The 26,162-nt window shown below is 45.8% G+C and overlaps 1 protein-coding gene across 5 annotated transcripts in view; it reads left to right on the top strand.

Moving 5' to 3' along the window:
- Positions 1-25,314, top strand: part of LOC308482387 (beta-1,4-galactosyltransferase 3-like) — a 39,606-nt gene extending 14,292 nt beyond the window's left edge. For 2 of the 5 annotated variants that reach the window (XM_081015461.1, XM_081015460.1), the window contains 7 exons: positions 7,483-7,573; positions 16,381-16,743; positions 17,664-17,899; positions 18,753-18,940; positions 20,451-20,573; positions 21,005-21,109; positions 24,763-25,314. In XM_081015461.1, the coding sequence (XP_080871587.1) occupies positions 16,482-16,743; positions 17,664-17,899; positions 18,753-18,940; positions 20,451-20,573; positions 21,005-21,109; positions 24,763-24,913 (1,065 nt within the window). In that variant the 5' untranslated portion in view covers positions 7,483-7,573; positions 16,381-16,481 and the 3' untranslated portion in view covers positions 24,914-25,314. Of the gene's footprint in view, positions 1-5,870; positions 5,915-7,115; positions 7,159-7,482; positions 7,574-16,380; positions 16,744-17,663; positions 17,900-18,752; positions 18,941-20,450; positions 20,574-21,004; positions 21,187-23,590; positions 24,723-24,762 lie in introns of those variants that run through there. The other 3 variants (XM_081015462.1, XM_081015463.1, XR_013989248.1) reach the window with 3 other exon arrangements.
- Positions 25,315-26,162: the final 848 nt, after the last annotated feature.

Genomic DNA, 26,162 nt, shown 5'->3' with positions numbered 1-26,162 from the left:
GAACTTGGCTTTGAGGCTGGGGGGCCAGTGGTGGGCTGCTTAAGTATGTTTGTGTGTGAGAGAGAGGGCTGTGTTTTAGTGTTTTTCCTTTTAAAACCAGTATGCCTTGATCTGATGTTAGGGGGCGCGGGTGAACTTTGCTGCTAGGTCTCTGTAGTCTCTTGTTAGGTCTCAGTTCTAATAGCATTGAGATATGAAGAGGCCCACGTTTCCTGTGTGCAGGAGACAGGGGTGGTATGGCATCAAAACTTCTGTTTCCTTGGTAATGACAGAGAGGCTGTGAAAATGCAGGGTGGGTTGGAAACCTTTCGCAATTTTGTAAATACTCTGTGCCTGGACTCTCGTGGGAGGTGGGGGTTCCGTTCATGCTGAAGCTTGTATCTAAATTCAATTGCTTAATTGACACCATGACACCTGAAGCTGTATACAGTATTTCCCTCCTCTATGCAAGGAGATCAGTGGGCCATTCCCTCTTCCCCCAATGCATATGGCCCTTCCTCAGGTATGGCTCATGCGTGTTGCTGGTGGGGGGGGCAAGTTGAAGATCCTATTTATATGTGGCAGCCTGAAGCAGGCTCTAGATGTTGTGCTGAAACAATACTGGTACAGCAGTGACTGTATGGGTTTGTGTTTGGTTGGGGACAGATCAGTGTTGTTGGAATCTACAGGTGTGGTGGCAGATCTTCTTGGTCTCTTGAGTTTTTCATCTGCCCAGCAAATGTTTTAGAAACACTGCGATTTTATTTGTAGCTGTAGAGTGTTTTTGGTCATCCAGAACCTCCAAAGGACTTACTGTATTTAAGTAAGTAGACCTTTTCCTAGCTTTTTCCTAGAGTCTGACAGTAGATTAAAATATGACATTTTGAAGTCTCAGTTTCTCTTTGCAGCAAAAGTATTTTTGGCTAAGAGAAGGTCAGTTTTATGTCTAGACTAAGATCAGAACCTGGAAAGTTAGCACCTTGCTTACAACTAAAACCAATTTAAATTTATTGGACAAAGGATATTGGATTGCGTCATGTTAGCTTGTGTCTATAGAAGCACTGCCTGGAGACTTCCTTACTTCCTTTTGGTCTTGGTGTTTTGTGCTTATGTAGTGCACAGCATGGAATCTAGGGGGTCAGCTGCTCTCGTTCCATCCATTCCTTTATTATGGTGTCTCTGGGTTGAACTTCTGCTAATTTAATAACTTTGAGACAAATCCACATTAGTGTCATTCTGGAATTCACTGTGGGCCTTTCTGTCTTCTCCTTTCTCATTTTAATAGGTTGTTGACTATGCAGACACAGGCTACAGCCAAACTAGTTTGTCTTGAAGGCAAGTTGTGCAAGACCTCAGCAAGGGGAGCGGCAATGCAAAGTGTTGCACATGTTGTTGGCACTAGGCCTAAAGATGGGTAGAAGTGTGGATCATAATCCTTCTGAGATACATAGAGTAGCATCATACTCTGTGTCCACTTTGGGTTCACTTGCCTAAGATCAAGTGCTGTGAAAATATGGGATGGATAGGTATTGGGGGAAAGCAGTTGAGAGATGTAGAAAAGCTAGCCAAGTGACAAAGGAGCAGCACAGGGCAGTGGGCAAGCTAGTGCGTCCAGTTAGATTTCTGGGTGTTTGTGCACCAAATATTGGGTAATATTAGGACATGCGTCACCAATGCCTACAGAGACCTTGCCTTGCATCTGTGGAGTATTTATTCTACTCCTCCCCCTGCTGAATTTATGCTTGAAAGAAGGTAGTAAAAGTTTTTTTATGCCTAATTGTGGCATGGAGATGATAGGTCGGCGGTTACAGATGGGGGAGAGAGAGAGAAAGAGAGACTTTCTGTTTTCAAATGTGCTTATTGGCCCTAAAGGGTTAGCAACCCCTGTTTTAGGAAGACAACTTGATTTTGCTAAATTCAAGGAAATGTTGCTCTAGAATAGGGTAGTCCAGTGTGCAGCCCTTGAGGCCTTTTTTGGTGTCCCTCAGCAACATTTGATGCCCCCCTCAGCCCTTGCACTGCCTTCACAAAGTCAGGTAAGCGAGGCCATGCACACAAGGCAGTGTGTGGCCCGTGGGTTCTGTTTTGAAGTACCCTTGCAGCCCACTTGTTATGAAAAGTTGGGCAACCCTGCTCTAGAATCCCATCATTCTTTTGGCTTGTATTTTGTTTCACTCCCCACCCCCCAGAGCTTAAAACGAGCTCCTGGTTCCTTTGCTGCAGCAAGGGACATTTTCACTGTTGATGGCCAGTGGAAGCATGCCTTCCTCCAGGAAAAAGGAAGCAGCTTCCAATGAATCCACTGCTAAAATGGATGTGTGGTGCTCCTTGCAAATGGACTGCAGTTTGAACTAACACTCTGGATTTTGAAGTGTAGTGCTGTAGTCACCCTGGCTCACGTATCAGATTTGGCCCACCAGCTGGAAGAGGTTCCCAACCCATTTGTTGCACCATAATGGTGACTTTCATTTTTAGTTCCTGCCATGCTTCCTGTAAGGGGAAGAAGATAGCATATGGGCAAGAAAGTGGTGATTCATGCATGATGTCTATAGTCTGGGTATCCCTACTGGTGGTGAACTGTAACAGGTTTAGATATGCGAGTCAATAATGATGTGAAAGAAGCTTGTCTAGTTTTCTGATTTTAAGGAAGTTCTTGCGGGCAGGTGTCTAAATTAGAGGAATTAATGGATATGCAGTTAGCCTCCCTCCTTCAAGGAAGGACTTCACATTAATGTAAAATGCATATTTGCAATTGATTTATAGCTTTGCCTTGGTCACACGTCTGTTTACACTGGTGCAATTAGTTCTATGACTTTGGGAATATAACTTTTGTGGGGCTGCGCTGACAAGGTACTTGTTCACAATTGGGAGTTGTAGGGGTGCCCTGATAAGATATCAGTTCACAATTGTGTAGGTGTACTCTACAAGCCAACAGTATTCAAGGATGCAGTCAAGTGCTACAGCAGCATGGCTGGGGTAAGACAAAGGGCTGCAAGTTAGACTGGAGACATGTTCAGGGATTTAAGAAAATCTCACATGCCTGGCTGTTGTACACAGTATTGGGAACTAAGATATATTAGCTAAGTGCCAAATGGTTCCTTAAACCAAGGTTACAGTCACCAAAACGGAAAGTTTAGTTGCCATTTTTGGGCAAGATGGCTCTAAAGTCTTACTTTTCAAACATTAGAGCCATCTTGCCCAAAAATGGCAACTGTAACATTGGTTTAAGGAGGTATTTGGCACCTAGCTTATATATCTGAGTTTCTAACACTGGTTCTGGCAACCATAACCTAGGTTTAAAGTGCATTTGGCTCCTAGTTTTTGTATCTCTGTTTCTAACACTAGCTAGGAATTGGTAATATGTTTGCCGCTGATATTCTTGGATCACCTACAACACTGTAATAGTCACAGTATTTTCTGTCAGAACGGAACAGAAACAGTTACAAGAAAGCATTTATTTGTCTCCAATCTGTACCTCTATGTTCTTTCCTGATGAACTTTTGTAACTTGCAAACCTGCCCCCCCCCCCAACAGACTACCAGAAGTTTGTCTGGATGAATATGTTACCTTGTCTTTTACTCTTCTGATAGTAGACAGAATCTTCCTTGGGTTTTGTCTTTCTCACAAATAATTTTCTCACTACACTTTGTCCCTTGGCTGGAGCAAGTGCCCTCCAGTTCATGGCTTTGCAAACTGGCTGAGTTTCCCACCTCAGATCTGATAATAGCCAGGTCTTCTAAGGCTGGGGAGCACAGAGAACGTAATCACTACTTCTGTAACCACTGCTGCTATGTTTTCATTTTTGGGGATTCCACGGGATTATTGCCAACCCTCATATTTTCTTTTGAATCCTTGTGCTGTGTGAATTTCATGTTTTGGGGTTGTTTTCTTCTTCTTTACTTTTCAATAGACTTACTTTTGGCCTTGGTTATGTATGTGCCTGTAGAAGGACGGGGTGTGTTGGGAAAGGCTGGCCTATCAACCCTCAAAGAGAGATTTCTTTTGAGGTGCAGCTTCTAGCGTCTGGCCTCTTTAACGGCCTCCAGACAGAGCGTGGTTACAAGCAGCAGCCAAGGATAATTTCAAAGCTGCGTTCCCTTGGCACTCATCCATCCCGCTGAAGTGACTTCTGCACACAGAGTGCTTGTGCTAATGCTGATGAGTACCCGGTCTGTTTGTGGGGAGTTAATGGGGAACCACCTAACAGGCACACTGAGAAAAATTGTCTCCCTTAGAAATGTCAGGACTTGAGATGGCTGACTGTTTCTGAAAGAATTCGTACACTTCCCTTTTGTTTCCTTTCCTTTCTTTTTTTTTGGGCATATATTGCCACATGATAGGAACCACATGGGTTGATCTTTTTCTCTCTTTTTTTGGTTTTTCAAAATATAGATCGTGAGCCTGTGTGCACCGAGAATTTTTCTCAATTGTTTTGCGCGGTGACTAATTTTAGATGTTTGATAAATAAATCAAGATGGTTCGGAATAGATTTAATGGACCTTTGGTCTGATCCAGCAAGGCTCTTAATTCCAGCCCAGTTCAGCAGAGAACTGTGGCGCTTTCAGGGAGAGGCAACATGGGGGGAAATAGAGTGTTCTTCTATGAATTGCCTGGCCTTGGAGGTTGTGCAGCAGCTGAGATACCCCTCTACCCCATTATCCTGATTGCCACAGTGGCCAAAGAGATACCTCTGTGGAGCCCAGAGGCAACGCATGGGTGCAATGGCCCTTCCTATCCTTTTCTGCTGGTAGTCCGTGGCATGCTGCCTCTGAACCGTGAGGTTCCATTAAGCTACAATGACCAATAACTGCAGAGAACCTCTCCCTGAGTTTGTCTGATCCTCTTTTAAAGCCATCTTGAACCAGTGGCCATTGTCCTGCCTAGTAGAAGCAAATTGCACAAGCTAGGCTGTGTGAACTGTACTTTCTTTTGTATATCCTAAATTGCCTGGATGATCCTGAGTGTATTGTGAGGGAGGGGGAAAAATATATACCGTATTTTTCGTCCCATAGGACGCTCCATCCCATAGGGCGCACCTACTTTTTTGGGGGGGAAATAAAGGAAAATCCCCCCCCTTTATTTCCCCCCCCAAACCAGGTCGGGGAACAGTGGGATGGTGGCGCTGCGCCTCCCCGCTGTCCCCCGAGCTTGTGGGGCTGGCTGATGTCTGCCTGGCGTGAGGGGCGCTCTGCTTCAGGGTGCTCCACGCGCCGGGCGGCAGGCTGCAGACACCTGCACGAAGCACGGGGCGTCCTCCGGAGGGCGCCCCATGCTCCGCGCTGCAGGCTGCCACCCTTAAGCCTTGCGCTCCTGGGGGGAGTTCCCCCCGGTGTGCAAGGCTTGCTGACACCTGCGCGAAGCACGGGGCGTCCTCCGGAGGGCGCCCCATGCTCCGCACTGCAGGCTGCCGTCTGCAAGCCTTGCGCGCCCAGGGGAACTCCCCCCGGGTGCGCAAGGCTTGCGGATAGCTTCCTGGAGCCTGGAGAGCGAGAGGTGTCGGTGCGCACCGACGCCTCTCGCTCTCCAGGCTTCAGCGAAAGCCTGCATTCGCCCCATAGGACGCACACACATTTCCCCTTCATTTTTGGAGGGGAAAAGGTTCGTCCTATAGGGCAAAAAATACGGTATCTCATTTTCCTTACCATGCATAACGCAGTAAGCTTCAAGCATATTCTTCCTCTTGTCTCATTATAAAAAAATGTCTTCAGATTTGTTAGCCTTTTCTTGTCGGAACAGTATCCCAACCCTTTGATTATTTTGGGTACCCTTTCCCACATATTTTGCAGCTCTTGGGTTGGTGTAACTGAGACAGAGAGATGACATCACAATTGCCTCCGTGTGTGCATGTGTAGATACAGATAAAACCCTGCTGAATCAGGCCAGATGTGATTATTCCCTGCAGCTGGTTCACAGAGGCATGGCTCTGGCAGTGGAGGTAGGGCATGCTCATCATGACTAGTAACCATTGATAGCCTTGTCCTCCGTGAATGAGCCCAGTTCTAAATCATCCAAGTTGGCGGCCATTACTACATATTGTACGAGCAAATTCATAGTTTAACTATACGTAGTAAGTCAATTAGATTTTTATAGTGTTCACTGTTCTGCGAACTCTGAACACACAAACGTGTGTGCACACACACAAACATGCACATGGACATCATCAAGGGTGTCATCATCTTAACAGATTAAAGGGCTTGAGGGATCAGAGGCCAAATTAATAAAATTCTTTTTAAAAAAAGATTAGTGTCCCGCCCCCTTGGGGGAAAGGGGACGGGGACTCTGCAATTCTATGATTTTAACTCATTGAAGACTGCATGGGAAACTACAATAAAAAAGGCACATTGTCGCCAGTCACTGTTGACTTAGTGGCTTATATGAGGGTGTTAAGATGCTGTCTTTACAATAGCGGCCTTTCTGTATGAGTGGCATGTGTGCATTGTTGCCATGTGATTGTTGCTGAATTGTGGTTTAAGAAGTGATTGTTGGCAGTGAAGTTCATAGAAGTTGTGCAACATGTCCTTGTAAATATTTGAAGAGGGGTTAGCCTAGGTGACTTTGGAGGCTGCACCCTGTTCTTTGACTTTAAGACTACGGTGAGAGACACTCCTTGAAGCTTATAGCAATTCTTGGTTCAGTTGTGTTAGATCATAATCTACAGGTAGGGCACCATATTTCTTTTTAATATGGTGGGAAGGCTGCATATGCAAAAGGCAGGGAGGTTGACACCCGAGTGCCAAAGCTTCCTTTCCCCAGTCAGCACTTATTCCAGAATTTCTAGCCCTTTAAGAAAAATTAGGCACTAACAGTTGCATCTTGGCAACCCGTGGGTTGTCTAAGCAACAGAACGCTAAGTCTCCTGTTCGCTAGGGAAGTGTGGAGCTGAATCACAGGGAATATACCACTGCCTAACCTACAGCAAGACTTCTATGCCTCCCCCTGTGGGATAATGAATAAACTAAGCAGCAAAGAATTGACTTCTTGAATAGAAAGTATAAAAGACCCTGAGTAGTGATTTGGTTCTGGAAGGGGGTTCTTTTAGTGCTATTTCTGTTGTTCCGGGATGTGCTGTGTGCCATAGGTGCAATTGAATTATTCTTAATTATTCGGTCAGTTTTGTCTCTGTGCAGTGCATTAATTTGAAGAAAGAAATCTGGAATGATTGTCAAATGGCATGATTCGGTATGGAAAACTGTTCTGTTCCCTGTTGGAAGTACTGACTGCTGGTAGTGATTAACTCCCATTCCCGTTCTGTACACGTTGCACATTCCTGACCCCATTCTCTCTGTCTCTCTCTCTCCCCCCCCCCCCGTTTCCTCATCCTACTTTGCACTAGCAGCTCTCTACTTCCTGTTTAAATTGGCTTCGTGCTGTTGGGTTTCATGTGGCGATGTTGCATTGCTGTGTGAAAATGCCAGGTTCTGCCTCTATGCTTTTTCCTTCTGCCCTGTCATATGCGCTAGTTCTAAGTTGACCTCTCTCTTCACCCTCCCCGATTCATTGCAGAAACTCCATGGAGATTGGGACCAAAAAAGTGCTGCACTCCACGAACTAAGGACGACCTCTCTGATCTAGCTGAGGAAACAGAACTGCACAGGTGGGCATCCTTAAATTCACATTTGCTTGCATTTTCCAATATCTTTCCAATTGCATCTCATACAGTTATAGATCCCCTCCTTCTTTGGGCATGGCAGTTGTAGGTGACCATTTCTCTGCACTGCCCATGGTCTCCCATTATGAGGCACTCCCTTTTCCCAGATGAACTGGGGGAGAACCGAGAAGCCAACTGTGGACAAGGGAATGGCTATGGTCTCAAGGGAGGACAGGAGTTCTTCTGATGCAGGCTACAAGCTCCCTTTGCTTCTGTTGTCTTTCCCAACAGTCAACTCCTCTAATGTGAAGTGTAATGTGAAGCATTTCTATATGCCAGGAAGCCCATGTCAGAGAATGCAGATGTCCTTATGTGTAGGTGTAGACCTGAGTTTGGGGATTTGAGCCCTTATGCATTCAGCTGGAGGGGAAGCAGGGCCAACCTAGGTGCTGCGATACCTTACAAGTCTTGTAGCTTTTTGTGGTGATGCTAGCAATCATGCCAGCTTGCTTAAGATATCTAAGCAGCTCACTTCCCCAGATATTCAAGACGTTGTTTTGCACTGAACACTAATCGCTAGGGAACATCACAGCCTTGTAAATAATTATTCAGAAGCATTCATCCATCCCCGGCTCAGTTTGCCTGTGTTTCTTCAGCTGACACAGTGCTGTCTCGGGTGTCAGTCTCTGCACTTTAAAGCTGGGATTGTCCAGTAACACAGCCCAAGGCATGTAGTAATTTCTGTCTTCTGGCCTTTAAGTGCCAATGCTGTGGGAGGATTGGCACTGTTTAGTTAGAACAGATGTGCTTCCTTCTCATGCTTTATTGTTGGTGACATTTGTACATGTCTTATATGCATGATGTATATAAAAGGTGTTTGCGTTTGGAGCTGAATCTTTACATACTTCTGAACGTATTGTTCAAGGAAAGTACTTTAGTAGGTGAACTGCTCCCATATGTATGGACATTATAGGAATGTCCACGTTCAGTAAAGGTATGCGGTGTCCAGGCAAGGCTGCTGCAACTTTCTATCTCCATAATTTTTGCAAGATATCATTGACTCGTTGTACTCTGTATGCCAGAAGCAACTTCTAGTGCGCATATATATATATATATATATATATATATATATATAGTGTTCATTCTTCTTGTTCCACCTGGCCTTTGACTTGGAGTCAATTTGATTCCCTCCCCCTCTTTCTTTTTTCCTTTCTCCTCCTGTGATAAGGCTGCATTTTAATGTTTTAATGTTGTATTTTAATCTTGTTTTTAAGTTGTATTCATTCAACTTGTTTTCATTATTGGTTGTTAGCCGCCCTGAGCCCAGCCTTGGCTGGGGAGAGCAGGGTATAAATATTATTATTATTATTATTATTATTATTATTATTATTACATCATTGACAAAATAGCTAATTAGAGGTGGGGCAGGTTTGTTAAACAGAAAAAATTGCCACCTATTCTTGTCCTATATGCAGATGTCTTCTTGAAAAGATGATCTTTGTTCTTCACCATATGCACTTCATTCATAATAAGCTGTGCTGACTGCCTTTACCCTTCTGAATTTTATTCAGGAAGAGTCATCAATTTATTTTATGTGACAAATTTATAGGCTGCCTCGTAGGCCATGCCCTCACAAAGTGGTAAGCACAGAAACAATAAGAAACACAACAAATGAGATGAATTATTATGAAGCAGCACCTAGGCCCAGTGAAGCCTAAGTATTTCACTCTCTTTCCCTGTGTGTGTGGGGGGGGGGGGAGAGAGAGAGAGAGAGAGAGAGAGAGAGAACTTGAAAGTACAGCTGAAGAACACATTAAGAAAAGGCAGCCTGGAAAAGAGATGTTAAGTCCCACTTGAAAGCCTGCACTGAAGGCAGTGTGTGTAACTCACTCAGAAGGGAATTCCGTAACCATGGGGCCACCACTGAAAAGACCCCATTTTTTGTGCCTCGCAACCTAATTGCTCATACTGGTGGGCATATGACCAGGACCTCCATAGCTGATTTTAGTGAATGAGCAGGGTCATATAACCAGGTCTCAAGTTGTTAAGGGCTTGAAAAGGTCGGCACCAGTACTTTGAATTGGGGCCCATAAATGCTCTGAGGGGAGTTTTAAAAATGGATTTTAACATAGGAATTATAATCATTGTGAACCTTGCGACGGTAGGTGCAATTACATTTATCCAGCACTGAAAGCCTGGTGGTTTTGACCTACCAATGCAGCCTTGGATCAAATTAGACTGGAAGCTTATAAGGAAAACCAGAGATTTAGCTGTTGCCTCTTTAGTACAGGCATCTCACACCTTTGGAGAGTTGAGAGGTGCTGCTCTTGATGAAATAAGTGAGTAGCCTAGCATCTAAACTGTTCCAGCTCATTGAGGAATTGAAAAGGCTCTTAGACATGCCTGGGTAAACATTATGAACTGGCACAGCAGCAGCTAATATTTCCCCCACTTCAGATTTCCAGCCTGAGGAAGAGTTCTCTGCAGTAAGTAATGCTGTCCAGCATTTAAAATAACTAGTTTTATTTATATATAAATAAAGTTGGGCCAACTTAAGACCGCATCCTGTTTGCCTTGGAGGGAAACACTGAATCTTTGGGGTGACATCGTCTTTACCTCCTGAGGCAAGGTTAATCTTGGTCTGAACTCAATAGGGAGGCTTCGGCATCTGCACCCTCCGCAGAATTTCAGGCTGTGCCAGAAATTATGACTCTGTGGTTTTTGTGCTTTCTGTGTAATGGAATTGCACAGATTCAGTGAAAGGAAGAAGCCTTGTAAGATCGCATGAAGTGTCATATAATGGAATTGCTGTTGAGGATGCATGGTGCTTTACAGAGCTGCAGTAAACCAGATTCTCTTGCTCCGGTTGTGTACAGTTCAAAGGTGGGCAAGAGAGGGGAGGAAGAGGACTGGAATTAGCAGCAAGTTTGTGAATAAACAGAGTTATGCATGTGCCTGATTGCTAGTGTTAGAGACTCGGTGGCAGGAAGAACATAAATGTTCTCCGAATCTTGTGGACATGAGTGGGTTGAGTGCTTTTGGCACTCGTGTTTCGCTTGTGGGCTTCCCATAAGCATCTGGCCTGTGAGAACAGGATGCTGAACCAAATGGGAATCACCAGAGTTCCTTCTTAAGCTTTTATCTCTCTGTGTCATCTCTAGAAGGCCTGGCTTGGCTTAGAACATAAAGGTGGATGGTGCAGATACTCAGCATAGTTTCACTTCTACCCTCCCCTTCGAGGAAGCCTTGCCTAGTGGAAGAAAAATACCTTCCTTACTGACAAAGCTGATAAGATCTCATTCCTGTGGAGGATTAAAAACCTCCCATGTGGCCCAGCTTTTCACACCCTGGTCAGAAATGTGCAGTGTGATTCCTGATAGAACAGGATCACCATGGAAGTTGCGAGGTCAGAACCTGTTTCTTTAGTAGTAGTCCTGGGAGTGGGGGGTGGTCAGTACTCAAGTTTCAAGTTGCCAGCTGGAAAATTGCTTTATTTGGCAATGTCCTGTGCATTCCACAGTGAGGATGTGTTTGATACGCAGACTTTTGAAAGAGGCAGCTCTGTGCTGAGCTGTTTCAGTTTCGGTGCTTCAGGCCCTCCCCTCTTCCAGTTACTGACTGAAGCAAATTGGCTATGTGTTCTTATTTTAGTCTCGGCCCATTCTTTGCCAAATTCAGCCAGGTTTTGAAAAGATGGCCAAAGCACATACTTCAGTTGCTGCCCTTCATCTTTTCCCTTAAACGTGAAGTTTCCTTCTGAAGTCTATCCAGTTTCTGAACTTGCCTTCATTTCAGTTGAGAGAGAGAGTGAAAAATGCAGACTGAGTGTGGAGGATAAAGAAAGTTCTTTTCTCATGCAGGACTTTGTTTTTCTCTTCCCGTGGTTCCCTAGGCAGGTTTGGCCAATAAGTTCAACAGGAAAAGAGGCGCATCCATTGCTCAGTACTAGCTATGGGCTTGTGAGTATGCTGCTTGTGATGGTTGGACTAATCTGCAGAGATGCCAATGAGGGTTTGACAGGGAAGGGGTGGGGGAAGTGTAGTTGGACAAGGTGAGCCATAAGGATGGTGTGAAATGGAGCTGATAAGTTATGGGAAAGAACTTTGTAAGCATCTCTGGAAAGTTCGCTCATCTTATGCCGGAGCTACTGAAGTCAAAAAAGGAGGAGGGTAGCACCAGTGTGAATTTTAAAGAGGTGAAACTCCCAAGGTGCAGAAAGCAATTTATTGAGAGTGCTTTCCAGTTTGACCAAGCCGTGGCTCTATTTTAATGGCTCTTTCATTATTAATGTACTGGTTAATGAGCAGCCCATAACTTGTTCGTCAGGTTGCTTCTATAATGTGACTTCTGGTTCCTAGAACTTCAGTCTAACATGGGTTGGCTACAAATTCCAGGAGGAAATAGTTCCTGGTGAAGAGGTGGCCTGATTGTGTGGGGAGAGGCCCTTTGAGGGTAGTTTATTTAGACTGGAGTTGAAGTGTCCTTCTGCACTTGATGTAGAAGCCTAGCTCATTATCATTACCTTCAAATCAATGACCTCTTGTTTTGTTTAAAGCTCTCTGAAGGAAGACTCAGTAGAAATGCATTTCCCAGGACCTGGAGCTTCTCCTATGTCTTGGTCTCTGAGTCCTAAACCTCTCTCCCCCACCGCCAAGAACTGACACTGGTAGCTGGATCAGGATCCTGATGAGATAAAGGGCTTTTTGGCCCCCACTTTATAGGCACAGCCCTGCATTCTAAAGTTCAATGTCCATGTCAGAAATTTCCATTCTGATTTTATCCCGTGAACTGCCCTGAGATATAGATCAATAAATAACTGCAGGTACATATTCAATAAATAATATATATACATATAAGCACTATTTTTCTCTCTCTGGAGCTTTCCCCATGAAAACCTGCTTTTTAAAGCTGAAGCACAACAAATGGCAATTCAGGTTTTCTGCGGATTGCTGCTTTAAAGAGTGGGTTTTCACAGGGAAATCTCTGGGGCAAAAAGACAAAGGCACAGAGCTTTAAAGTATGGACCATGCCTGGAAAGCACAGAGGAAAGGTAAGTGTGGATAAGCCCATGGATAATATTTGATTCTGGATCAGTTACTCTTCATTGCCTTCACTACCCTGCTCTAACTAGCAATTTCACAAGCCAGGGTTGTGTAGCAGGTTAGGTAGCTGCAGCTACTCCCACTGGTTCCTCCCTGTTGTCCAGCCCCTTACCTCAACTGCTGTGTGGCACACCACTTGCTAGCCAGCGGCAGCCTTACTTTGAATCAAGGCATGACCTTAACCTTGCTTACCATTTGTGGCTTGGAGCCCAGGTCACATGGCATGGCAAGGCAGAGACTCTAGCTTGTTGGCAGCCGTGGGGAAAGGAGCACTGCAGGAACTTTTGAATAACATCCTCCAGCAATCTACTTATTCGTGTTAAACCGTATTTCCAGAATACAATAACGTGCATCGGGAAAGGGGGATGTAGAGCTGATCAGACAGCTTTTAAAACTTTGGCTCCATTGCTACATTGTCACACCAGCCTTCCGCTCTTTCTTTTATTTGCGGGGGCTGCAAGGTAGGACGAATCCTCCGTGTTGGTGTCAGGCTTGTGAAGCATCTCCAGATTGCAGTGTTCTTGTACTACTCTGTTTGCCTCCACCTAGGCTGCTGAAACGGCTCCAATTCACTGCATTGCTTTAGATAGTAGAATGTTCAGGTCCCAAGAAAGCTGCCTAGGAAAGGCCCCAGTGAATTCATCTCTGCTGCATTTGTTTTGCAACGACAAACTGCTTCATTCATATTGAATGACCTGACGTAGGCATCCTAACGGTGATCCAAAGTCTGTAAGGAGTCAGAACTGCCATGGCACACCTGTAGCAGCAAAACCAGATGCCTTTGTCTGCCGCAACTGCAACAAAACATGTCTCTCCCACATTGGTCTCTGCAGCCACAGCGGGCGCTGTAACTCTCCAATGGTTTGACGTTACCCCTGAAGGTGCACTCTTCCTTTATCTCCCGAGACAGATGGATGCCAAGAAATGGAGTTGGTGGTTTTGCTAAAAGCTATTATTTGCTGATTGGAAATCATGGCAGCTGCTCCCATAAAAGCCATTGTGTAAAATATATGCCTTTTGTTACCAGCAAGCGCACTACTTATCTGTGTTTGCACACTGGCTTTGAGCCACTTGGATACTTTTCTACCAGTTGTGCAGTACCTCCTACCTTCACATATTAATAGTTGGGTTAGAAAGGAGAGCTACAGTTTAAGTTTTCTCATACCCAAACCTTCCTATCAAAATGCTGGTCTATATCTTTTAAAAAATGGTATAGAACAATATCACGGCAACAAAGAAGGAAGTTTTCCAACTTGGTTGCAGGCTACATCACGACGGAGCTTGTTTGCCTTTTCTGTGAAGTTTTTCACGTCAAAGTGTGTTGGGAATGAACATGCACACATGAAGGCAAAACCAGCTACACACCTAATCCCATTTCCTAATCTGTTGGGTTTGACTAAGTGATGTAAGAACGCTCCTCTTTCTTCCCAAATGAAGCAAGATGCCCTTGACTGAGCCTCTTGCTTTGGGCAGTGGAACAGCTCAGTGAATCTGGAAGGGTCAGCTCTTCCCTGAAGGTTTTAATTAGGGTTGCCTATATGTGACATCTATGTGGGGCGTGGGTGGCTCTGTGGTCTAAACCACTGAGCCTAGGGCTTGCCGATCGGAAGGTCGGCAGTTCAAATCCCCACGACAGGGTGAACTCCCATTGCTCGGTCCTAGCTCTTGCCAACCTAGCAGCTCCAGAGCATGTCAAAGTGCAAGTAGATAAATAGGTACCGCTCCGGCAGGAAGGTAAACGGCTTTTCTGTGTGCTGCTCTGGTTTCGCCAGAAGCAGCTTAGTCATGCTAGCCACATGACCCAGAAAAACTGCCTGCAGACAAACATCGGCTCCCTTTGCCAGTAAAGCCAGATGAGCACCGCAACCCCAGAGTTAAGCGTCAGGGGTCCTTTACCTTTATGTGTGATTCATTTCCTTCTTTCTTATATCACCCTGGAACATCTCTTACAGGAATCTCTTGGGCCATTTCCTTGTTCCTTCTTAGCTGTTGCCAGTTGGCACTGCTCCAAGACACCTGTTGTGCTGGACAGGGTGTGGGCAGGTAGCAGAATAGGTAACCAAAGCAGGCTACTTCTCTCACTTATAGGTATGGAATGTGCTGCTCCACGTTGCACTCCCCCAAGCCCTTTCCTGCCGCGTTAACCAAGATTCTGCAATCGGGTAGATTATTACAGTATAATAATTTATTCGCCTTCACCCTTGGGTTTCGGGGCAGCTTGCAACAATTAACACACGTTAAAAACAGTTTAAACAACTTGCAGTCACGGAAATAAGGTGGGTGCTAAAAGCATACCTTGCAAGTGTCAAAAGCCAGGGTGAAGAGGATCTATACAACCCAAACGCTGAGATATGTGAAGTGGCTGGCAGCTGGAGGCCCAAGGGCCTAATATTGGAAAACAAAGAGTGGACAAGGTGCATGGAAAGGGCTGCGGCAAGGGGACTCGCGCCTGTTCCCATCCCTTCCTCCTCCCTCAAGTGTTGCAGATAGCAACAGCTGTGGACTAAGGTTATATGTACATGCAAAACATGGCTTTTGACACTTTAAATGAAGCAGCTCTGGGGTATGGAGAAAGGAGGCTCTGGCAACATAATTTTAAGAATAACTGTGTTGTGGTCAGAGCATGATAGTATCTGGGAGAACCCAGATTCAAGTCACCATTCAACTATGGAGTTCCATGGGAGGAGAGGCATGCAGACTGTTTTAAGTTTCCCAGGCATGTAGGAAACTGCCTTATGCCTAGTCAAGACCTTGCTCAGAATTGTCACCTTGGACTGGAAGCAGTTCTCTAGCATTTCTGTCAGGGGGCATTCCCAGCCCTTCCTGCAGATTCTGGGGATTGATCTGCAACTGAGCTTAACATATTTTTTCCTTTTTTTACTTGAAAGCTGCCAAGCTTAATCCTTCTGTGTTTCCTTGGTTTTTGGGGGGAGGGAGAGAGTGTAAGCAAAAAATAATTCTGCTATCCTATTTCTTTCTGTCTGCCACTTGTCCTAACTTCTTTTCCCTCCCTGGTGCATATGTTCGCCATGTTATGTTGCTATGCCTACCACCCACTCCCACGTTCTCCTTTCCTGTGGACACCTCTCATTTGGCAGGTGTGCGGTTTGCTTTTTGCTGCACTGAGACTTCTCATGCAGCTGCAGAGACAGGAAGATGCTATTACTGTTAGTTGCTTTGTCTCGCGGTGCCACGTCTGTCCATACTTGTGCTTGCTGAGAGCAGATCGCCTTGTGTGTAACAAATGGCTGGGCTGGGCTCTGGATGTGAACTTCCCCCCGCTTTCAGAACCTTACCCCTGCATTTGTAGACATGAAACGTTTGGGGGCGAGGTGGGGGCAGGAAATGCATTTTCTTGTAAGCATCCAAGCGAAAGCTGAGCGTTGTGAACGTCAGGAGGCTGATCAGATAATCAAATCGGCATTAAATGGTTTTCGAGCGAAGATGATGCTTGCTTTTAGGCGATGCATGCATGGGTTGTAAATGGCTATTCTCTCCCCAAAGACACGGAATGCCTCTCAAAATGGTGCTTCTCTGCTACAGTTTGTACTTGCATTAAAATTAGTTTCTTCCCCACCCCCCCAAAACCTGCTGGTACTTTAACTGGGGCACCTTTTTTGGCCCATCAAAATGTTTGTGCATAAAAAAAAAATGTTAACCTGACGAATGAGCATTGCCTGTACTCATTCTACCTTCTGCTGCTTCCAACAGGTCACTGTCTTCTGTTTCCCTTGCTGCTGCTGCTGCTGCTGCCGCCGCCACCCTTCAGCCCAGCTGCACCATGGATAGATGATCCTGGCCCTGCCTCAGCCATGCTGCAGTTGCGTGGCCGCTACCTGCTGCTCTTCCTAGGGGTGCAGCTGGTGGTGATGGCTCTGCTGTACCACGATGGCTACCGCAAGCGTGTTGCCTATTTCCTGGGCATCTTCTACAAGGGGGGCACATTGACTATATTGTCCAGCCTACACAATGTTTCGCTGCCAGGGGACGTCTACGCCAACCTCAGCCTGATTGCCCGGCCCCCTCTGCCCCCAGAGGAACTTCCTTACTGTCCAGAGGCATCTCCTTTTCTTGGTAAGGGCTTCTCTGTTATTGATCCTGGTTCTGGTTAGGAACTGGGGATTTGGAGTCAGCCCTAAGGTTTGAATGGTGTTGGGCTGGAGTGGTTGTTCTGAAATTAAGAGTCACAGAAGCTCTAATGTATTGTTTCATTGAACCAGCTAGCCATCTGGAAAGGTTTTGGGTGGCATGTGAAAGGCAAAAATGAGCGTGAAACAGTGAAGTAAATTCTGAGCAAGCTTTCGGGTCAATTTTCTCTCTTTGTGTGTAGCATACTAGTTGTGAGACTAAAGAGTTCAGTGTAATTCAAAAGCTTGCTTCATGTTTACACCGCTCTTTGGCCCTGGGAAAGAAGACACAAATTCTGGAAGTAGAGTACGGCAATAGTGATTTTTAAACAGAGATGCCTAGTGATGAGAGACCCCCGCAAAAAGAGGCTTGAGGATTGTAGGCCCATCGTAGAAGTGATCTTCCATTAAGCCATGAAGTGCTCTGTGAAATGAGAGAAGTGGTTCTCTCTCTTCGACCTATGCACCCTTTCTTGTCCAGTGTGACTAGTGAAAGCATAGTGATAACTCAGTTCATAGAGCATGAGACTCAATCTCAGAGTCGTGGGTTTGAGCCCCATCTTGGGCAAAAAAAAATCCTGCATTGCAGGTGGCTGGACTAGATGACTCACATGGTCCCTTCCAACTCTACAATACTATGATTCTTTAAAGTTTGCAGGGATGACCAGGGATGGAGCAGGTGGAAAGAGAAAAGAACCCTGGAACTGACTAGGAGGCTAATGCTCATTTTAATCTAAAATGAAAATGTTTCGAGGTGTTCTCCTCTTGAGGACTCTGGGTCACGTTGGCTCTTAGCCTGCAGTCTGCTGACTACCTAGCTAGGTGGTGGAGATTGTTTGCCTTACCCCTGTCTCTGCTCGCCTGCAGGAGGCCCTATTCGGGTGACTTTCCCCGCAGGGCTGTCTCTGGATGATATTGTGCGGAAGAATCCCCTTGTGACCAAAGGGGGGCGCTACCGTCCGCCCGACTGCGATGCAGTCCACAAAACAGCTGTCATCATCCCCCACCGCAACCGAGAGCAACACCTCAAGTACCTGCTCTACTACCTGCACCCTTTCCTGCAGCGGCAGCAGCTCACCTATGGCATCTACATCATCCATCAGGTGCGTTGCCACAGCCGTGTGTGAGCTGGGCAGGGCAGGAGGTTTGAATAATAATAATTATAATTAATAATTTTATTACTTATACCCCACCCATCTCGCTGGGTTTCCCCAGCCACTCTGGGCGGCTCCCAGCAGAAGAGTCTCCATGGCTGCTGCCTGTCCCTGCATTAATGTGTGGCTTCTCTCTCTCCTTAGGAGGGAATAGAGGCAATAGCTCTCTTTATTGTTAATGGAGGAGTGCCCAGTGAAGGCAGGTGGGCAGGCAAAGCTTTTTTCAGCACTAGGCCTCAGCAGGGGGCAGTGGGTTGCGCTCTGATTGCTGCAGAGAGGGAAAGCTGTAGTTCCTTCCAAAAAGTGCAGTGAATCATGATTTCTCCTGTGCTGAGTCTGATCTCTGGAGAGGTGGGGAAGAGTCAGGCACAGGGAAAGGAACCCTAGCAAGAGTACTACGGGGTGGGGTGGAGCTGAGACTGGGTATGGGGAGCGGGCAGGGACTAACCAGCACCCAGCGGTTTGAGCTCACCGAATTCCTTGGAGGGGGAAGAGATAAGGTAAGGAACCTCGGGTGTAGATGAATGAGTCCCCCCTGGAGCATGCCCAAGCCAAGATAGAAATGGAGTAGGTGGTTCTGGAGGAGCTGTCAAATGTGAGAATGCCAGAAGTCAGCGTGGAGGAAGGATACTATTTTAATGTAGCGCCTAGTGGTGACTGTCCTGGATGTGAGAGTTTAGCACTTTAGGGGAGCTAGTTTTTACAGAGAGAGAGAGAGAGAGAGAGAGAGAGAGAGAGAGAGAGAGAGGCGCGCGAGAGAGAGAGAGCGCTCTGGTGTAAATGCCACCCATCTCTTTCTCAGGCTGAGAACTACACTTTTAACCGGGCCAAACTCTTGAATGTGGGCTTCAAGGAAGCTATGAAAGACGAGGACTGGGACTGTATGTTCTTCCATGATGTGGACCTCATCCCTGAAGATGACCGCAATGTGTACACCTGCGACCGTTTCCCCAAGCACGTGGCTGTTGCCATGGACAAGTTTGGCTACAAGTAAGCTTCTTGGATTTGGGTCTGTTTCCATAGGAATGCTTCTATACCCCTCCCAACACCCTTTCCTTCTTAAAATAGAGATGCCCAGTCTCCCTTCTGAAAACAAAATCACACTGAAAACAACTGCTTTCTCGTGTGTTTCCAGGCTGTTTTCTAGATACAGATATGGGGAGGAATGGGAAGTGTGCTGGAAGAGTTAGAATGTCAGACTAGAACCAGAGAAACCTGGGTTCAAATATTCACTCAGCCATAAGGCTGACTGACGGGACCTTGAAGCAGTCATCCTCCCTCAGTCTACTTTGCAAGATTGATGTGAGGATAAAGCAGGGGAAGAGTCAAATGATGCTGTTTTGAGCTTGTCGGAAGGGCAGCCTTCTTGAGTGCAGCTGCATTACAGGTGGGAGTTGATAGAGAAAAGCTTTCTGCATACAGCAGCTCAGCTGTAGGGGAAGGTTGGTGCTAAAGAACTGGAAGCCTAGGCAGACCAGTGTTAGAAGCTCAGATCTATAAGCTAGGTGCCAAATGGCTCCTTAAACCAAGGGTGCAGTCACCAAAATGGAATGTCTAGTTGCCATTTTGGGGCAAGACGGCTCTGAAGTCTTATTTTTCAAATGATGGGTTGACTGTGATTATCAGTTTAACATCTGGCTTGTTCAGATGACAACCTTGAGCTAGGTTAAGAACTTTGAGGACTTAAAGAAGACAAGTCATTTTATCCAGGGACAGTCTACATAAATACTGGCTTACTCCTACCTCTTTTTCTTAATGGTGACATGGACCGTTCATAACTTAAGAATATTCTTCACAACTGTGAGCAGGGCAGTGGGGTGGGGTAAGTGAAGACAAGTGACAACAATTACGTAACTATAACGTTTTTCACCGCTCCTGCTCAGGTTACACAGAAAAAGCATTTTGGTTCCCGACATTCATTCTGACTATGCAGATAAAATATTAACTGATAGAATTGTATAGGATAATGGTATTAGGGTGTGAAAGCAGTCAAGATTCAATGATCCCCAGTCATGCACCTCCAGATGCTGGAGGTGTCAGGCGCCATCCTGGTGCCCAGGCGCGAAATGCGCCTAGAACCTGTCTAATTTTGATCAGTGGACGGGACCCTGCTCTAGAAATGGTCCTCCTGAAATGCAGTGTACTGCTGCCCTTAAAAACCCTAAAATGACATGCATGCTTCATGCAGTGAAGAGAGCGAGGTCCTCTCTATTAGCTGCCATTTGATTCCTCTTCCAGAACTCTCCCTCAGGTCATTCCATTCCATGAATTTATTGCTTTTCCTTTTCCTCCCACATTCCTTTTTCCTTTCATGTTATATCTATTGGTCTGTAAGCCTGTGGGCAGAACCTGTGATTGTGAACGTAATATTCGCATAGTAATATTAGATGCCCATATCTCTGTGCCAGCTGAGGTCCTATGTGTTTCCTCTAGAGATTCCTATATGCATGGTAGTAGCAGGTGGGCTACATGTAAATAAATGTCTCTTAAATTCTTGCAGGCTTCCATACAAGTCCTACTTTGGAGGCGTTTCTGCCCTCAGTCCAGAGCAATACATGAAGATGAATGGCTTTCCCAACAACTATTGGGGCTGGGGCGGTGAAGATGACGACATTGCAGTCAGGTAAAGATGGTCCTTGGTGCTAGAAAAGGAGGCGGCTCCAGTTCCATCCCTTCAGCATAAAGCCCAGCAGCTTTAGGGGGATTAGGCAACTCTATTCACAAAGGTTTAAGGTGGCATGGCTGAGGATGGGACCCTAGGAGTCCTGGCTCTCAAACTTTCCCCCATGTATTGCCCTAGGGTTTGTGTCAGAGCATAGTAAATATTGGCAAGGAGGGATTGAGCAAGCTCGGGTAGGAATCCAGGATTGTTTTATTCTGTTCTTGCTGTTGCCCAGGGGTGGGGCAAAGGAGAGGAGCCATGAGTGGCATGGTGCAGATTTGAAGGCACTGAAGCACTGCATTGCTTGGATGTGTAATTGTAGCACTTGTGCCCCTGCTGAAACCCCATGTGCACTCCTGCTAATGCTGCATTCTCATTCACCTTCTCTGCAGGGTAGCGCTGAGTGGGATGGTTATCTCTCGCCCATCTACTCAGTACGGCCGCTACCGTATGATCAAGCATGGACACGACAAGGGCAATGAGCAGAACCCTAAGAGGTGAGTAGAGGAGGGGACTACTTGGGGCAGAAATGTGGCCTGAACAATTGCAAATGGACTACTGTCTTGTAAACTAGGTGGTTAAGTTACAGATAGGTAGCCGTGTTGGTCTGCCATAGTCAAAATAAAAAAATCCTTCCAGTAGCACCTTTAAGACCAACTAAGTTAGTTCTTGGTATGAGCTTTCGTGTGCAAGCACACTTCTTCAGATACACTGAAACAGAAGTTGCCAGATCCTTCTATATAGTGAGAAGGTGGGGAGGGGTATTACTCAGAAGGGTGGTGGGAATGGGAGATAGCTGAGATGAGCCTGCTGACGACTCTTAACGACTGTAATAGGTCTTACAGGAAAAGGCAAGGGGTGAGAAGGTGAGAAATGGCTTAGTCATGTATAATGGGATAAGAATCCAATGTCTTTGTTCAAACCAGGTGTCTCCATGGTTTTAAGTTTGGTAATGAGTTGCAATTCAGCAGCTTCTCTTTCCAGTCTATTTCTGAAATTCCTTTGTAGTAAAACAGCTACTTTGAGATCTTGTATAGAATGTCCTGGGAGATTGAAGTGTTCTCCTACTGGTTTCTCTGTTTTGTGATTCTTGATGTCAGATTTATGTCCATTTATTCTTTGGCGTAAGGTTTGGCCTGTTTGTCCAATATAGAGAGCTGAAGGACACTGTTGGCATTTGATGCCATACACAATGTTAGATGATGAGCAATTGAATAGTCCCGAGATGGTATGTGTGATGTTGTTGGGGCCAGTAATGGTGTTGTCCGGGTGTATGTGGCAGCAAAGTTGGCATCTGGGTTTATTGCAGGCTCTGGTGCCAGTGTCCGTGTTAAGTCTGGTTGTAGTATTATTGTGGGTTAGGAGTTGTTTAAGATTGGGTGGCTGTCTGTAGGCAATGAAAGGTCTTCCTCCCAGAGCTTGAGAAAGAGAACTGTCATTGTCCAGGAGAGGTTGTAGATCTCTGATGATGCGTTGTACTGTTTTAACTTGGGAGCTGTATGTGATGACTAGAGGTGTTCTGTTATTTTCTTTTTTGGGTCTGTCCTGCAGCAAGTTCTCTCTGGGTATAAGTCTGGCTCTGTTGATCTGTTGTCTAACTTCATCTGCTGGGTATTTTAGTTCTGAAAAGGTTTGCTGTAGATCTCTTAGGTGGGAGTCTCTGTCTGTAGAATTGGAACAGATGCGGCTGTAACGTAGTGCCTGGCTATATACAATGGACTGTTTGGTATGTTTGGGATGGTAGCTAGAGGCATGTAGATATGTTTGTCGCTTAGATATGTAAGCGCATAGACACCACCTTATACCGTAAACCAACTGACCGACAAACATATCTACATGCCTCTAGCTACCATCCCAAACATACCAAACAGTCCATTGTATATAGCCAGGCACTACGTTACAGCCGCATCTGTTCCAATTCTACAGACAGAGACTCCCACCTAAGAGATCTACAGCAAACCTTTTCAGAACTAAAATACCCAGCAGATGAAGTTAGACAACAGATCAACAGAGCCAGACTTATACCCAGAGAGAACTTGCTGCAGGACAGACCCAAAAAAGAAAATAACAGAACACCTCTAGTCATCACATACAGCTCCCAAGTTAAAACAGTACAACGCATCATCAGAGATCTACAACCTCTCCTGGACAATGACAGTTCTCTTTCTCAAGCTCTGGGAGGAAGACCTTTCATTGCCTACAGACAGCCACCCAATCTTAAACAACTCCTAACCCACAATAATACTACAACCAGACTTAACACGGACACTGGCACCAGAGCCTGCAATAAACCCAGATGCCAACTTTGCTGCCACATACACCCGGACAACACCATTACTGGCCCCAACAACATCACACATACCATCTCGGGACTATTCAATTGCTCATCATCTAACATTGTGTATGGCATCAAATGCCAACAGTGTCCTTCAGCTCTCTATATTGGACAAACAGGCCAAACCTTACGCCAAAGAATAAATGGACATAAATCTGACATCAAGAATCACAAAACAGAGAAACCAGTAGGAGAACACTTCAATCTCCCAGGACATTCTATACAAGATCTCAAAGTAGCTGTTTTACTACAAAGGAATTTCAGAAATAGACTGGAAAGAGAAGCTGCTGAATTGCAACTCATTACCAAACTTAAAACCATGGAGACACCTGGTTTGAACAAAGACATTGGATTCTTATCCCATTATACATGACTAAGCCATTTCTCACCTTCTCACCCCTTGCCTTTTCCTGTAAGACCTATTACAGTCGTTAAGAGTCGTCAGCAGGCTCATCTCAGCTATCTCCCATTCCCACCACCCTTCTGAGTAATACCCCTCCCCACCTTCTCACTATATAGAAGGATCTGGCAACTTCTGTTTCAGTGTATCTGAAGAAGTGTGCTTGCACACGAAAGCTCATACCAAGAACTAACTTAGTTGGTCTTAAAGGTGCTACTGGAAGGATTTTTTTATTTTGACTAGGTGGTTAAGTGTAATTGTATGTAGCTACTCTGCATCCTCCTTAATGCACCCTGCCAAATCCTCTGGGCCAGGGTGAATGTCCACCGCAGATAATATGATGGATGAGCAACTCCCAGAGCATAGTCATATTTAGATATTTTGTGCTTGAGGGAGTGAAGCCTCCAGCAGTGGCCAAGCTGGAGTGGGAGCATGGAATGTTCAGTTGTTTTAACGGTTTGCAGTCCAGTTTCTGTGAGAGAAAGGAAGGTTGCCATTATGGCTGGCCTGAAGACATCACACAAGGGTAAACAGAGAACTGGTGAGAAGTCCTGGGATGTGGAGATTCTAAAGAACCAAGAGCCCAGACAGATGTTTTTGTTTTTGTGCTGTGATTTTCCCTTAATGCTATTTCTGGTGTGGCAGAGCTTGCCAACACTCTGTTGTGGTGGTGCAAAATAACCTGGACTGGAAATTTTGTAGTAAAAGAGAACTGGATAGTTGTTTCCAATCCATTTGTAAAACCCAGGCCCCCACCATTACCAACCAGGGCTGTTGGTCCTCACTGCCTACTCTGAGTTGCCATATCACAAGGATAGAGGGAGAGTGGAAACTGTACAATTGGTAGAAATTGCATGTTGGACTCAAAACGTAAAAACCTTATGCACCGTTGGAGCTTTGGCTCAGTCCTCAAACCTTCCTTGCTTGCTAGTTATACACATCCACTCCTGCTTGTAGGCTGTATGTGTAGTCTCGCCGCTTTCCTATTTCCTGCTTGGTGTGTTTTTTCAACTTGGTCCGTCTGCCATCTATTATCCTCCAGTCCCTGCTTTTTCAAGCATTCTCCTTCCTTCCTTTTCTCCTCCCCACCTGCCACGTATAGCTGCTCCTGATCTTAAGCTGTGAAGTTTCTTCAGAGCACCCACTTCATCATTGTGAGTGGTTTGTATTTTTTCGGCAGGTATAGGCATGGGTATTTGCAACTGTTTTCCCCGTTATTGACAAACATGACACTGTCCTCCTCGCCTTGTTACAAAACATTGACCACACCATACCATTTCATTACTGGAAATCTGTGTAAAAAGAATATGTAAGCTTCTCCTAACCTGCAAATCCAAGGAGCTGCACTTTGGGCGGGGAGGTGGTAGGAGAAGGGCTCGAGTTCTCGCGCTTGACTCTGTGAATTTTCCTTACAGATTTAACTTGCTGGCCAAGACGAGGAGAACATGGAAGCAGGATGGCATGAACACACTGGAGTACCAGCTGCTCTCCAAGAAACTCCATCCCCTCTACACAAATATCACTGTCTTCATTGGCACTGAGAAGGGAATGCGCCATTCCATGTGATGCACTAGCCACAGAGTGGCCTGGGGACAGGAGCCCCACCCTGCCACTTCTCTGGGACCAAGGAAACCAAAGAATCCACAGGGAGATGGACAGCCCTGAGCATTGTGGTCATCATGTGCTGACTGTCGTGTCTAGCAAGGTGCTAGGGGTATTGCATTACCAGGGACTGGATGGGGACTCCACACAAAGACTTCCTCCCCCTCCCCTGGAGCGTTTCTCTCTTGAGGGCTGGATGCAGTCTGACTTTACAGGACTCCGTTTGTGGGGTGCCTTTCATACCTTGGTTGAAGGAGCGGCATGGTAGCTTGAGCAGAAAACCAGGACTGTCCTTTGCAAGTCTGAACCTCTGCAGCTGCTGTGCCATGGTTTGTCTTTCTTATTAAAGTGCAATTTATTTTAAAGCGTGTGGCCAAGTAGCAGTTTCTCTTCTGGAGCAAGAGCCTAAGAGGGAAGCTGTTAGCAGCCATCTCTCCTGGGCCAGTTGTGCTCTTTGCCAGGAAGGCAAGAGAGGAGCTGTATGAGGGCCAGAGCTGATTGGCAGGTCAACACACTAGCGCTGGGATGGCCCAGGCAGGAAGCAATGAGTTGTGCTGGAAGACATGGTGGGCTTATAGGCGTACTATCAGCAGTGTCTAAGGAGATGTGATAAAATGCCAAGCTAGCTTGTTTCTCGCTCTTGCAAAGGCAGTTATTCTGAAGAGGTCCCTTCTGTTCACCCTCTTCCTGTGCTGCAGAAAGGATTGTAGCTGGATTTCCACCCCCACCCCCTTTCTTGGATGAGTAGATCTCAAGGATCTCTGCTTCTACAGCTGTGCGAGCTCAGCTGGTTCACTGAATTGGTATATACAAGATGACCCCTTCTGTAACAGTATTGGTCTCTCCAGAGCAGGTCCTACCTGCTGCTGTTATCATTCCGATTCTATGACACTGGGATTTGTAACAGCCATGAATAGCAATAGCAATAGAGCTGAAATTAGGATTGGAACTTATTTTTAGCTCTTGTGATTTGAAAATGTCTTCACTGTCAGCCTTGGAAGACAGATGAGTTGACCATTCACTATACAGTGGTACCTCGGTTTTCGAACGTAATCCGTTCCGGAAGATGGTTCCAAGTTCTGAAACATTCAAAAATCGAAACTCAATAGTTGACAGGGTCTTGCACTCAGTGGAAGCCGCATTTCCTGTTCGTCATCCGTGGCGTGTTCGAAAACCAAAGAATTTACAGTTTATGGCGTTCAAGTTCCGAAAC

Source organism: Podarcis pityusensis (assembly GCF_964106645.2).
Source record: "Podarcis pityusensis genome assembly, chromosome: 8".
Taxonomy (NCBI): domain Eukaryota; kingdom Metazoa; phylum Chordata; class Lepidosauria; order Squamata; family Lacertidae; genus Podarcis; species Podarcis pityusensis.
This window is presented reverse-complemented; position numbering and strand designations above follow the sequence as displayed.